The sequence below is a fragment of the Pteropus medius genome, unplaced genomic scaffold (genome assembly GCF_902729225.1).
Source record: "Pteropus medius unplaced genomic scaffold, Ma_sr-lr_union100, whole genome shotgun sequence".
NCBI lineage: Eukaryota > Metazoa > Chordata > Mammalia > Chiroptera > Pteropodidae > Pteropus > Pteropus medius.
In genome coordinates, this window is record NW_024351735.1 from 3,801,154 (window position 1) to 3,815,816 (window position 14,663).

Genomic DNA, 14,663 nt, shown 5'->3' on the forward strand with positions numbered 1-14,663 from the left:
CTCAAAACTGGACTGACCACTTCCTCCTTGAGCTCAGCTCTCATTGTGGCTGTAGAGAACAATGAAAGTGCCTATTAAAACCCAGCAAGAAGAGAAGACTCTAGAATAAGGAAAACCTCACAGCACTACATTTGAATTTTTGCCCTGCATTTCTACATAGGGGTTAAGCTTTTTTCCCTGACCATTGAAATCCTGATTGCTTTTCTTTGCTTTTGAAATATAAAGGCACCAAACTGGTATACTTTCCCCTTGGGTCCTTTTAAGATCCCACCCAGTGTGCCATATGTGATGCGTAGTTTCCCACTAGAAACACTTTCTCTTCCCTGAAGCACACCACTAGAGAGATGCAGAGGTGTACACCGTAGCTGGCCACTGGCTTTCCATGCAGATTTGAAAATTAAGAGGAACACTTAGGAAATGGAATTTAGAGCTCTCTGGCCCAATTAGCATGCAAAATCATTAAAAACAAAAACAAACAAACAAACAAAACCCTACAAAGATGTAACTATGATATAGGCAAACTGCCCAGAAAAGTATTTTCCACTCTCACCCCTTTTATACCTTAAGTGTAAGCCAGAATTCGGAAATGGAGTGATCTAACGCCAGCATAAAACCAGGACGCACGGGCGGCACGCCTTGCTTTACTGCACTTCTCTTTATTGCACTTCGGAAATGTTGCACATTTTTACAAATCTAAGGCAAGATCCTCCATCAGCCGAAACGCTTTATTTTGATAGTCACTATATTGCGGTGGTCTGGAGCCCAACCTGCAATCTCTCTGAGGTATGGCTGTATTTGAATTCGTCTCATGTGCCTTCGGAGCTGAGTCCTGAGAATGTGGGCTGTTGGCCAAAGTTTTTCAGGATGTTTTTAGGCACAATTTTCTGAACCAGTGGTTTGCCTGTGAATTCTGAAACTATTTTAGGTGTCAAGACATATGTGTTCCCTCTTCTTTTCGGCTCTTCTAAATGCAGAGTGTGGCAGCTGCTACAAATAGTCACAAGTGAGCTGCCATGTTGCCTCCAGCCGTGTTTAGGAGGAGTTTCCTCTCGTAAGAGTCAAGGAAATGACAGAGTCAGAGTGGGTCCTTACGAGTGCCCCTGATGCCATAGAAGATAGCTACTGCTTGTCTTGTGGTGGAGAACTCAGTTTCATTGAGAAAGGCCACATGTTGGCATCTATTTTAGGGTAGCCCTAAAAATATCAACAGCTGAGATATGGTCCTGAGGTGGCTGGGGGCTATCAGAGTGAATTATGGTCTTTCACCAGCTCTGATTCCACATATGGAGAACAGCTGCAAGGACCCATAAGTTCAGAAGGATGCCTCAGGTTGGAAGGTGATGTACCTGTTACAGAACTAGGTTATATGTATGTAATATATATATATATATATATATATATTTGAAATATATATATATTTCAAATACAAAAACTACAATATGCCTGCATAATGCTACCTTGTACAGGTAAAGTGCGCATTTCGATGAGCCACATTTCACTGGGTGAGGTTCCTATAAGGTCAGTCCTTCATGTCCACTGGAGAGAAGTGTGGTCGGAGAGCGTTCTTCTGCAGTGCGATCAGCTGATTAGTACGTGCTTTATGCAGGGGTTGTTGAGTGACAAGCACATGGTATGTAAGAAATAAAAGAAAATGAACCAGCCCACCTGCTCATCCTTGAGGCCATGCCTCCTAATACCCAGTCCCGCTTGCCTAAGTGGTTATGAGATATAGGTCTGAGCAAAGCCACTGACTCCCACCGTCCTCACAGTGCCCGGGAAGGCCAGAGAACTCACAGAGGGCAAGGGAGGAAGTCCTTTTCTCTCACTGCCTCAACACGAGTTATTTTTTTGTACTAAAGCAGAACCTCTTGATTCTCTTTGGTAATTTATGGAAAAGAGTGTACAAATTATTTTTTTAAAGGATCCTTGCTATCCTTGCAGATTGGGAAGTTCACCATTGACAGCTGTGGGAACTAGAAATAGAGAGAGGAAGGGTTGAAGCAAGATAACCATCTGCCTAGAGGTATTTTATTTCAGGGGCCGCTTTGAGACAAAATGCCTGTTAGGAGAGGTTGAAAATGAAGAGAGTAACTGAAATTATAGGCTATTAATGCTGGACTATTCGTAGTGATGCCATCTGGGCAGTTTTTAAGTAAGGAAACTCAGCCTGAGGAGGTCAGCAGCTAATTACGGGCTCATCCTGCTGTCCACCCCTCAGCTCAGAGCAGAAGCAGAAAGGGACGTGTGGGAGGCATCAGGGAGAGCCCTGCAAGGAAGGCAAGGAGAACAAACCAGTAAAGATTGGGAAATAAGCACAAGATTTACAGAGGGGACTAGCCAAGGAATTGATTTGTCAGAACCTCCCCAGCCGCTGGACTGGGGACCAGAAGTCCTGACCATAGGCTGGCTGGTCCCTGTCGCTGGAGGTCCTGACTAAAACATTGACCAGGGATTCTCATCACACTTCACTTCCTCCTTTCATCCCCCTTCTTCTACATATTGATGATTAATTGAGAATCTGACAGCTCAATGGGGCGGGCCTCCCTATCCAGAGTGCAGAAAGGCCAGGAAATAGACATGGTTCTGCCTGGCTGCCCTTTTGCTCATCACCTGGGGGACTGCTGGCTGAGGCTTAGTGTCCTTTGAGATCCCCATGCATAAGGGTTCTTGCTCCTCCTCCTTTTTGTAGCCTAGGAGCTCGTAAGTGATCCTCCTCCTCTCTCGGCCTGTGCTGCTAGGAGGAAGGCGGGGAGGAAGTGAGTCACTGCCCTAGCCTTCTGTCCCCAGTTTGGACCAGCCCTTGGGAGGAGAAAAGCTTCTTTCTGGGGAGCATGGGTGGGAGACCTATGAACTTCAGGATTTCAGAGCCTGCTGAGGTCAGCTGCAATCAGGATCTCACCTCCTCTGGCTGGCTGTTTCTTGTGTGCCACCATTGTGACTGTTCAGGGGAGAATATATGGGTGTGTGAAGCTGACTAGTCCTGGCTGCACCACTGCTGCTTGCTTTATAATTAACCTGGGCCTCCTGGAAAGGATATAAATCACTCATTCAGACTTGCTGGCAGGCGCCCTGCCTATCATTAACTAGCAGAATGAGTTGGGAAGGAAAACTTCTTACAATCTTGATAAACCACTGGGTGACCACCTATGCTATGTGGGAGCATGTGGAGCATCATGGGAGCACGCAAGAAAAAGCATCCTGCTTCCTCCTGGGTCTGGGACTGAGGAGCAAGGAAAGGTGCTAATGTGGGGCCCGATGGCCTCACTCTGCTGCACAGGGCTTCTCTTTGGAGGAACCTGTTGGTTCCCAGCTCTTGTGTTCAACAAGCTGTGTGCACCAACTTTGTCCTCCTGTGAGCTTTGCACTGGAGGTTGTACTGGGCAAGAGGCGTCCTGCTCCCATGCACTGTCGATGTGTGTCTGGATGTCAGTGAGGCGAGGGCCCGGATGTCAGTTCTTGCCCTGCCCAAGGCAAGGTGAGTTCTGCGGACGGGGCCATTCACCTTGCTCCCGAGAGGAACATCCCAAGGGAGGAGACCCACTGTTGATCTGAGGAGCTTGGTGCCAGTGCTTGTCCTTATGGGTCTATTCTGTCCCCTACCTTGGTTGGAGAAAGCAGAGAGGGACTCAGTGTGGGCATATTCAGGAGCAGCCCTGAAAAGGTCATGTGCATCTGAGTGAGCTGACACAAAATTAACAGACAATTTGCTTCCTTTGGGGCCTTTCACCACCTGCCTAGGTCTCCTGTGTTTGTTGCATCTCTTTCATTCCAGCCATTCTGCTAAGATGGGGAGGGTTACAGGCACCACATGCCCTGCCCTTAATGTGATGCGGCACAATGAACTAAATGAGGGGTGCACATCATAAGTACCTATTCCCTTGCATCTAAGACCCATATTTCTTTCACATTTTAACCTTCAGGATTATAGGATGCATTTTACAACCTATGAATACAGTCACTGTTTTCTTTCATCCCTTTGAAAGCTGTTATTAAAATAGTGCGTACATCTTCCAGTTAGTGCTTAGAATGAAAGAAATGAGTACCATTTCAATTTGCCCGTTCCTGTTTCCAATGTCCCTAGCTTTTTCTTACATATTTTTTTTACCTGAACTCTTATTTCATTGTGAAACTTCAATTTTATACATCGATACAAAGAATAAAGTGCAATCTTCACCCCGTGTAGATTAACCCTTCATCTCACCATCTAGGATGCTTCCCAGATAATGTCCCCATTATCTGTGGAGACCTGTGGCCATGTGAAACATTCCGCCATGAGATTCGGTGTCCGTGGGCACTACCCTGGGACTGCAGGGCCCAACAGAGACTCTCTTTTCCTTACGATCTGTTTCTTTAGTAAAGTCACATCCCTCTGCCTTCCAGAATGTCTGTGGGCCAGCCCTGCCCCCCAAGCCACTAAAGTGTTTGCCAAAACTCATAGAACTATATACTAAAATGGGGGAATTGTAGGTAAATTGTACCTCTTTTAAAAAGTCAGGTTTATAGAAAGTAATTTATAAAGGGTACAATTTACCGTAAAAAAATCCAAACCACACATGTTCATGTTTGTGGTTATTGTGGCAGCATTGTTTGCAAAATGTTAGAAGCAACCTAAATGTCTATCAAAAGAGGACTGGCTAAATAGATGATATTTGCACATGATGATATGGGATAGCTATTTAAAAGAACTAGATAGATGGGTATATTTGCTGCGAAATATCTCCAAGATGTAGCATCAAGTAAAGACAAGCAATATTGCGAACAATGGGCGAGTTCGTTCTCCTTTGTGTAAATGTGTGCGTGTGCATTTGTGGGTTCTTCAGCATACCTCCAGAGGGTGCATGAGCAATGGCTGTGGTAGTTTCCTCCAATGAGCGGGCTTATGCTGAGAGCCAGGGTAGGAGGAAGACTTTGTTGGCACTGCACACATTAAATTTTTTTTCATTGTGCATCTATTGTCTCCTCAAGAGATAAATAAAAATAAATTATTTTGACATACATAAATACGTACGTACGTATGTACGTACGTACATACATACATACATACATAAATGCAAGCCCTTAAGGCCCTGGCACTGAGTAGCTTAGGCCTTCAGCCTTATTGTTCCTGTTTTCTCCTTTTCAGGCCCATCATCTGAGCCGACTCACTCACCCACCAACAGTGGAAAGAAGCTCTTTGCTCCTGTTCCATTCCCTTCAGGCTCCACTGAGGATGTGTCCCCCAGCGGCCCCGTGCAGCCCCCGCCTCTCCCCCAGAAGAAGTTAGTGAGCCGGGCGGCCTCTTCGCCAGATGGCTTCTTCTGGCCCCAGGGCTGCCCCAAGCCGAGAACGGCAAGTCCCAAGCTGAACCTCAGCCACTCGGAAACCAACGTCTGCGCTCGTGAGGAGTCCCACTTCAGCTTTTCCTCGAGCCCCGGGAACCGCCACCATCATATCTTCTCCTCTTCTGAGCCTCTGGAGAAAACCTTCAAAGGCAATGGCCACTGGGTTCCAACACCAGGACTGCCAGGCAGCAGAAGCGGCAGCGGGAGCCCCAGCCTCCAGTACAGAGGGGTCCCCTCGGCCTCCTCCTCCCAGCTGAGTGTGGCCAGCCAGGCCTCCACCAGCAGCACCCAGCTCCAGCTCCACAGCCTCCTGAGCAGCATTAGCAGCAAGGAGGGTACCTACACCAAGCTGGTGGGGCTCTACGCCCAGTCCCTGGTCCGCCTCGTGGCCAAGTGTGAGGACCTCTTCATGGGTGGCCAGAAAAAGGAACTGCAGTTCAATGAGAATAACTGGTCGCTCTTCAAGCTGACCTGCAACAAGCCCTGTTGTGACTCGGGAGATGCCATTTATTACTGTGCCACCTGCTCTGAGGACCCCGGCAGCACCTACGCTGTTAAGGTAGGTACCCCCACCCCTTCCATTCTGCAGCACAACCAGCTGGTCCTGCCTTGGAAGAATTGTGGCTCAAGCAATTCAGTTCTCCTCTCCAGGCTTGAGAAGGAGGGTTGAGTCCTAAGTTTCCTTTTAACACGTAATGCGCAATGATCTCACTCTCTGCCCGGCTTGGGACATGGTGCAATAGGATTTGTACAATGAATAGAAGATTCATTCCGTGCTTTCAGGCATGAACTTATGTGATTAAGCTAGATTAAGAAAACAGTTGCCTTTTAATGCAATAGAGTTCATTCATTTATTCTGCAGGTTTTTAATGAGTACCTACTGTATGCCAGGTAGTTTGTAAAGATCTGAGTATAGAGGGGTGAACAGAACGTTCTTATGTAGCTTATAATCTAGTGCAGGAGATGGACAAATTAGGATATTGTTCTTTAGATAGAGCCGGAAGGAGACTTAGATATAGCCATCACCTTGAACAATAAGAGTAATAGCATTGATTGATCATTCACTGTACAACTAGACTTTTGGTTGGATGCAGTATCTATATGACCTTGAAACCTTACAGTTGGGGAATCTGAGGCTTGAAATGAGTAAGTAATCTGCCCATAACTGGTTGGTGGCAGAGATAGATTTGAACCTTAGTTTTTCTGTCTACAAAGTCTATATTTCTATCAGTTAAGAAAAGCAAAGTTCAGAGAAGTTAAGTAAGTAGTCCAAGGTAACACAGCTGTTTAATCTTTGACCCTAGATCTGGGCTGTTGCTGCCACACCCCACTGCTCTCTCAGGGTGCAGCTCTGAGCAAACTGGTTGAGCGTCTACACCCATCCAGCCACCCTGGTCTCTGCCACTTACCCGGGTCTTTCTGTGCGGCCACCTTTCTCATCTTCTTTTGGTATCCTTTGGATATCTGGTGGGTCTATGGCCCTTCTATAAATGCAAGCTTTTGTGGGGAGTAAGAAGGGGAACGCTGAGCTCTCTACTATCACCTATCCCAAGATATTCTTTTATTTCTAGTTAGAAAAAAATGTATACAGTAAACTAACATGAAATGGCCTCTATGGGGTAGCTTCCTGCTTACAGGAGAAGTGTTTTAAAAATATAATTATTAGCCAAAGAAAATGGCAATGAATTTTACTTCGAGATTTTTTTTTAAAGAAATGGGTGATACTGTCATAAAATATGGACTAAGCCCATGGTTTCTATGTTTAAAGGGCTATATATAATTACTTGCTGCATTCCTATGGGGAAAAAAAAAATAGGATAGGGGTGGCTACTAGCAGGATCCAGTTTATTGTACAGAAATCAAGGCCCTGAAAGATTAGTGGCCTGGGTGGCAGGCACTAGATGGAAGAAAAAACGAACGTCCAGATTGGGAGTCCGCATTTCCTAAACTTCATTGCCTCGTTGTGTCTAAACCCAGCAGCTTCTCTCTTGGTAAGCTACCCTTCCTTGCCACAATTAAAAGAAGAAAATTAACAATCCTAGCATCCCTTCCTATTAGGATGGTGCTAGTGGCCACATGGGTGCAGATGCTCAGCCAGCTTGCTCAGAGCTACATCTGAGCGAGCAGTGAGGTGTGGCAGCAAAAGCCCCGATTTAGGGTCAAAGATTAAACAGCTGTGTTACCTTGAACTACAGGAAGAACTGAGTGGACCCTTCAGTGAGCCGAACATGATTAGTCTGTTATCGCTGTCGGCCCAGAGCCAGGGGTCTTTATCCTGCCAATGAAAGGGATGTAGTTTTGAGATCTTTGAAAGCCAAAGGGATGGCAGTACCTTTAGGAAGTACTTAATTTTCAGTGGCCCCAGTGAACCTAAGAAAGTGAGCTGTGAGTCATCCCTCTGCTTCCACCTTCCTGTGTTCAAGTGTGTCAGTCACTCTCACTGGTCTCCTGGGCTGGACCTTGGGGCTAATTCAGTGACAAGAGACAGCTCACATCTCCATTATGAGAGGAAAAGAGCCTGGTGAAAGAGGCTTAATCCCTCTTTCCCATGGGGTAATAGTGATATGGCTCTCCTGCCAAGAACTAAAGGGCCACCTGGCGGGAGATCTGCCACTGGATCGGAATCTTGGGGGATAAGGGTTTTGGTTTTTAAATCCATAAATGATTGTGACACTCAGGTTGCATTCTAGGACCTCTTGTAAAGTGTAGAATTAGCCACATTCTCTGACGAACAGTGCAGAAAATTTAGCTTCCCCAGAAAATGTTAAAAACAAGCATTACTTCTTATTTCAGTAGGCTTGTAATCCATAGGAAACTGGAAGACAGGCCGTGTCCTCTCAGGAAGAGAGGCCCACGGGTCTCCTATCTGACTTTTTGCCAGAGGCTTGGCAGCTCAAGGACTATCTCTGTACCGTGTGAAAAGGAAATTTGGAGAAGAGCTTGCAGTGTTCAGAGTCTGGGGAACAATAATATCAATTTGCAAATGTGCCTGGTAGAGGGGGGACGGCGTGCGGAGCATCATTTTGCACGTGCAGTATTTCCACTTCATTAGCTGCGCAGTCTAGACTGAGTACAGTCATCTGGAATCCGCGAGGGGGTGGGGAGCGGGTCCCCCTTCCCACTGCCTGTCTGTTGCTGAACTCATTTCATCTGCGCCTGGTAAACAGGAGCCTTGGTTACGAGTCTCCATTAACTCGCTCAGGCCCACACCTGCTGCCCCTCATGCCAGTCCGGTTAGCGGGCTCAGCACCCTGCAGCAGCAAGGACAGGAAGCCGGCTCTGGAGCCCTGCACCATGAATATGAAGCAGAAAAAGGTCATCAGCTGCCTGTGAGGTTTCAAAGCCCTTTCATGCCTCAGCCAACTAGAACTGCAGTTGGGTAATTAGGGACCTATGTTAAGGCAGCTGGACCTTTTTTTTATTTAACAGACATGACTTAGCCCTGATTTTCAACCATGAATGTGAGGCCATGACCACAAAGTTTAAAACGAGACGGGGCTCAACAAAACATTTGAAATTACGTGACAGTATTGAGCCAAAACCTAAGCATAGACTCCCGAAAATGAAATGGGGAGGGGGGTGGTGGAGAGGGGCGATGAGAATGGAGAGGAAGCCTCCCATTCCCCATCCCTGTGCAAACAGGTGGTGAGGAAGCTATGGGTCCCGCTAGAGCACCCACTCGCTGATTTTGAACCACATCCAGCCCAGTTACCATTTATTCTGCTCCTTCATTTACATCTCTGTGCAAACTGTCAGCAGCTCCTCTGGAGCTTTGCTGGGAGTGTTTGCTGAACCCAGGCCTTTGATACCCTTGAGAAAAGGGATCCTTGGAAACACTTCCCAGGCCCTGGGCAGCTGCACAGTAAGGGCTGGTATGATAACTTGCAATCCAGCAGCACCAAGCATGGCTGTAGCCAAATCTGCCAGAGCAATCACCATAGCAACCTTTCCCAGTGACTGCTCAACGGGGCTAGGCACTGTTCTGAAAGCCACACCTGCGTTATGTCATTTAATGCTGACAATGGCCCTGTGAGGAAGAAGCTGTCATTGCCCTGGATGTACAGAGGGAAAATCTGACTGAGATAAATACAGTCGATCCTCATTACTCATGGATTCTGTGTTTGTTGATTCGCTGCTAAAATCTATTTGTAACCTCAAATCAATACTTGTGGCATTTTTGTGGTCATTCTTGGACTTGCATAGAGTGGGGGGAAATTTGAGTCACCGGACATGCCAGCTGGGGCGGAACTATATAAAGAAGGCACTCTGCCTTCTTGTTTCAGCTCTATAGATTGTCAACAGTGCCCTTTCTGTGGTCTATTTAGTGCCTCATTCTTCACATTTTTGTGAAGAATGTACGCCTTTGCTGCGTACATGGCCAAGGTGAGCACTGGAGTCCTGTTCAGTCTTCCTAAGTGCAAGAAGGCTGTGACGTGCCTTTGGGAGAGTATTAGATAAGCTTCGTTCTGGCATGAGTTAGAGTGCTGACAGCCATGACTTCAGTATTAATGAATCAACATTATCTATTAATAAGGCATCTTTAAACAGAAACACACATAAGACAAGGTTATATATTGGCCAGTTGATAAAAATGTAACTAGAGGCTTGCAAGAACGTCACATTGTATTTCCCCTAGGAGCAGCAGATCAGTATACACTAATTCAGTGGTTGCGGCTGCCTAATAGAACATAACTCCCACAAATATCAAGAATCAATTGTAACTTGCCAGTATTTGCAGAGTTTGTATTTAAACCAAAATCTTTTTCACTCCAAAGCCCATAGTTTGACCTCTAGAATATTTCTCAGTTGCATAATGGGCAAATAATTTAACCTCTTGAAGCTTCCTCCTCTGTGACAGCATCTGCCTCTTTGGGTTGTTTGAGATTAAGTGAGACATTGCTTGAAAAACGCTGAGTAGGTGCACAGGAGCTCAGCAGATGTCTCCTATGGTTGAGAAGCCCTCACTCGGAGGGAGTGACCCCAACACCAGTAATGCTTTTCCCACATATCCATAGATGGCACAGCAGACAGGTTCATGCACAGTGGCTGGTATTTATATACAAGATTAATTTTTGAGGATTCCTCCAAATTTCTTGTAGGTGAATGGTGTTCCAGAAGCCTGTCATTAAAAAAGCTGAGGACAGTTGCTTGGGCTAAAATAAGAAAGAGCCTGCAACAATGCCCTTAAATATGTATTCCAGAATCATTTCTGTTAGTGTAATGGCAACCAATGTCTGGGATAAATGTACTTCTCTTTTATTTCTGTTCTACTTCTATAATAGAGAGATTATTAGATTAATGTGTTACCTCCTCCCGACCCCCAATTATCTTGATAAAAGTTTCCTCAGAGACTGAACTCTTTTATCCCAGGTTTCATGCTGAGAGGTTTGTATAGCTGCAATATAAATAAACCTCCCTAAAAAAATGCTTGCAATAGAACTTCTAAAAACAGCACCTGCAAGCATTGTGGCGCTTCATGAACGCTGCTATAATCATCTGAGTGTGGCCACGCGGCAGCCCTAAGGGTTATTTTGGGATTGTTTGCAGGATGATGTTTTCTCGGTAGATGCAAGATGCCTTTCTTCTGAGGATTACACTCTGATCCTTACCTTTCTGTAAAGCATGGCTGAGGTTACACAATATCCTTTTGAGAGAGGAGACCACAGACCATCTTCAGTCTCTTTCTATAATTACAGGGAAATTGAAGCCCATGATGTCTGGCTCGAGGCCCTCCAGTTGTGTGGCAGGCCAGATGAGGATTAGCGTTGCTAAGATCCTCAGGGGCTGGCGCTGTCGTTAGTACATGTTGAGAAGGCGGGAGAGAGATGGTTGTAGGGATTCCCCAGAGGAGCTCAAGATCATCTGCTTTTTTATTTCTGTCTTTAGTTCTGAGGGTACCTTGGCCCTTTGGGTCCCCTGTCCCTGAAGAGCTTTCTGTTTTCTTTCAGCTGCTCTGACTCACCCCTGGAGGAAAAGTGTGTGGCTTTCACATAACAGTTCCACTAAAATCAGCCCTGTGGGTTATGCCACCTAGTAGGCATTGCATATTTACCTGGATCTAGAAACTAGGGCAGCCTAAGAAAATGTGGCCAAGGCCTAGAGGTTTAGGGCCTGCATCTGCCTCTCGGGTTCCCCAAGAAGGAAACACCCCAGCAGCCAAGCCCATCTGCTGTCAGGAAGCTGCCGATTCACGTGTGAGGGGTGAGGAGCAAAGCTGACCGCTGTGTCAGCTCTGATCTGGCTTTCTGAGAATTTGTCCAGCCCATACCGTGTGCAGCAGGATATCTTCCTCCCAACACCAGTGGCCACACTACACGTTGCTCTGCAGGGACCCCACTCTTTAACTTTTTAAGAAATTGCCAAACTGTGTTCCAAAAGGACTGCACCATTTTACTTTTCACCAGCAATACATGAGTTTCTCTTTCTCCACATCCTTGTAGACACTTGTTACTGCCTATCATTCGTCTCATAGCCGTTCTAGTGCATGTCAGCTGGTATCGTTGTAACTTTGATTTGCATTTCCCTAATGACTCATGATGTTGAACACCTTTTTATGTGCTTGCGGTTATTTACATATTTATTTGGTGAAATGCTTATTAATATCTTTGGCCCACTTTTTGATTGGGAAGTTTATCTTATTACGGAGTTTTAAGAGTTTCTTTGTAAATTGTGGATACAAATCATTTATCGGATATGTTTTGGACATATTTTCTTCCAGTCTTTTACTTGTCTTTCTGTTTTCTTAAAAGTATCTTTTGAAGCATAAACGTTTTGAATTTTGATGGGGTCAAGTTTATTAATTCTTACTTTTATGGACCACGCTTTTGGTGTGGTAGCTGAGAAATCTTTGCTCAACCCACAGTCTCAAATATTCTTTCTTATGCTTACTTCTAAAATTTGTACGTTTGGGCCCTTTCCCCTAAGTCCGTGTGATCTGCTTTGAGTTAATTCGTGTGTATGGTGTGAGGTAAGGGTTTAGGTTCACCTTTTCGAATGGGGGTTCCAAATGTCCCAGCACCATTTGTTGAACAGAATGATGGATCCCACTCTTGACCTCACTTCCCCTTTTCTCCACAGATCTGCAAAACCCCTGAGCCCAAAACAGCCTCATACTGCAGCCCTTCTGTGCCCGTGCACTTCAACATCCAGCAGGACTGCGGCCACTTTGTGGCCTCAGTGCCCTCCAGCATGCTGACCTCTCCTGACACGCCCAAGGATTCCCTGCCTGCCCTGCCCTCTCACCCCCCTGCCCAGGAGCAAGACTGCGTGGTGGTCATCACCCGAGAGGTGCCCCACCAGACTGCCTCTGACTTTGTGCGGGACTCGGCCACCAGCCATCAGTCTGAGCCCGAAGTTTACGAGCGGCGCGTGTGCTTCCTCCTTCTGCAGCTCTGCAATGGGCTGGAGCATCTGAAGGAGCACAGGGTCATCCACCGAGACCTGTGCCTGGAGAACCTGCTGCTGGTGCACTGCACCCCACAGGCCACCCCCAGCCCTTCCCCTGCCACCTCCACAACCCCTGTCGCCTCTACTACCTCCAGTGTGCCTCCCACCGCCACATCCCCTTCCCCTGCCCCTGCCCTTGCCCCCTCTGCCACCCTCCCAGTCGGTGCACTCCCCAGTGCCCCAGCTGCCTCTGTCAGAGAGTGCCCAGTGAGAAGCACTTGCCCCGGCTCATCATCAGCAACTTCCTGAAGGCCAAGCAGAAGCCAGGTGGCACCACCAACCTGCAGCAGAAAAAGAACCAGGCCCGGCTGGCCCCCGAAATCGTGTCTGCCTCCCAGTACAGTAAGTTTGATGAGTTCCAAACAGGCATCCTCATCTACGAGCTCCTCCACCAGCCCAACCCATTCGAGGTGCGGGCCCAGTTGCGGGAGAAGGACTACCGACAGGAAGACCTGCCCCCCCTGCCCACCCTGTCCCTCTACTCACCTGGCCTGCAGCAGCTCGCCCATCTGCTGCTGGAGGCTGACCCCATCAAGCGCATACGCATTGGCGAGGCCAAGCGGGTGCTACAGTGCCTGCTGTGGGGGCCGCGGCGGGAGCTGGTGGAGCAGCGAGGCACCTCGGAGGAGGCGCTGTGCAGCACGCTGCATAACTGGATCGACATGAAGCGGGCCCTGATGATGATGAAGTTTGCTGAGAAGGCGGTGGACCGCAGGCGCGGGGTCGAGCTGGAGGACTGGCTTTGCTGCCAGTATCTGGCATCCGCAGAACCCGGAGCCCTCTTACAGTCACTGAAGCTCCTGCAGCTACTGTGAGCAAAGCCCCCAGCCTGCACTTTAGCTGCCTACTTCCGTTCCTCACTCCACCTTGACCCCCATGCCCTGCCTTGTCTCGGAAACATTTGTGTCTCCCTGGGAAATGGTACAAATGACTGTCGTATGTGGATGTAATATATATAAAAAATATATAAATATGAAAGACTGAGGCTGTCATTGCCCACTTAGGCTCCCGTCATCGCCAAGTGCTTCCAGTTTTCTCCCATAATTATTTACCTTTCAAGCTCAGTGCAAGGTCCTGCAAGGACGGTTCTGCCAAATGAATGAAGCCTGGACTCTGGCCTTACTACTCCATTATGATATCTCTTTATCCTCCTGTCAAATGCCTATTCAAAAACCAAAAACTCCATTTTAAAAAAATTTTAATTGAGTCATGAGCAAAGTGCCCAAGTACATCACTATCTTTGGTGGATAAAATTGAATAGAAGCCTGTGAAGCAGCAACTAGGCCCCTTGAAGTGTCCTTGGTCTCATACGTCTCATGAGGTAGAACAGGAGGCCGCTAGGGCCCGGCCTTGTCAGTACCAACTGATCTTCCGTGCTTTTCTCCCCACCTTGCAGTCTCAGGAAGAATCCAGACAGGGCTGGTGTGATCCCACAGATTCGAAATTCAACCCTACTGCTCCAAACCATTTCTAGTTTGCTAAAGCTGGTTACCATTTGTATCCGTCAGAGGCCTGATTGAAAACAGAATCCACCCCAGGGGGTTCAAATGCCAAAACCTTAGCAGGGGACTGCTTAGAAAGATGTGGCCAGGGTTAGGAGAAAAAAAAAAAAGAAAAAGAAGAAGGAGAAGCCTCATCTCCAGGCCAAGACCAGTGGAGTACCAGGCAGTAAGGGGGCTTGGGTCATGCAGTGGGCAGGATCGGCCTCCCTGGGCAGGGAAAGGAGAAGAATGGATGGGATGCCAGTTGGCAAACAGCCCACTGTACCCACTGTACCAGACAGTGGCAGAGTGCGCAAATAGAACTCCAGCGTTTTCACTCTCGTCGAGCATGATCTCTGCTGTTCTCGGCATGGTTGCATTTTTCAAAACTCATACCTTTAACGCACTCGTTGGC

The 14,663-nt window shown here is 47.2% G+C and overlaps 1 protein-coding gene across 1 annotated transcript in view; it reads left to right on the top strand.

Annotated features, from left to right (window-relative positions):
* Positions 1-13,752, top strand: part of PRAG1 (PEAK1 related, kinase-activating pseudokinase 1) — a 63,867-nt gene extending 50,115 nt beyond the window's left edge. Inside the window, 3 exon segments of the mRNA XM_039846485.1 lie at positions 5,123-5,880; positions 12,399-12,954; positions 12,957-13,752. Of these exon segments, the coding sequence (XP_039702419.1) occupies positions 5,123-5,880; positions 12,399-12,954; positions 12,957-13,582 (1,940 nt within the window). The 3' untranslated portion in view covers positions 13,583-13,752.
* Positions 13,753-14,663: the final 911 nt, after the last annotated feature.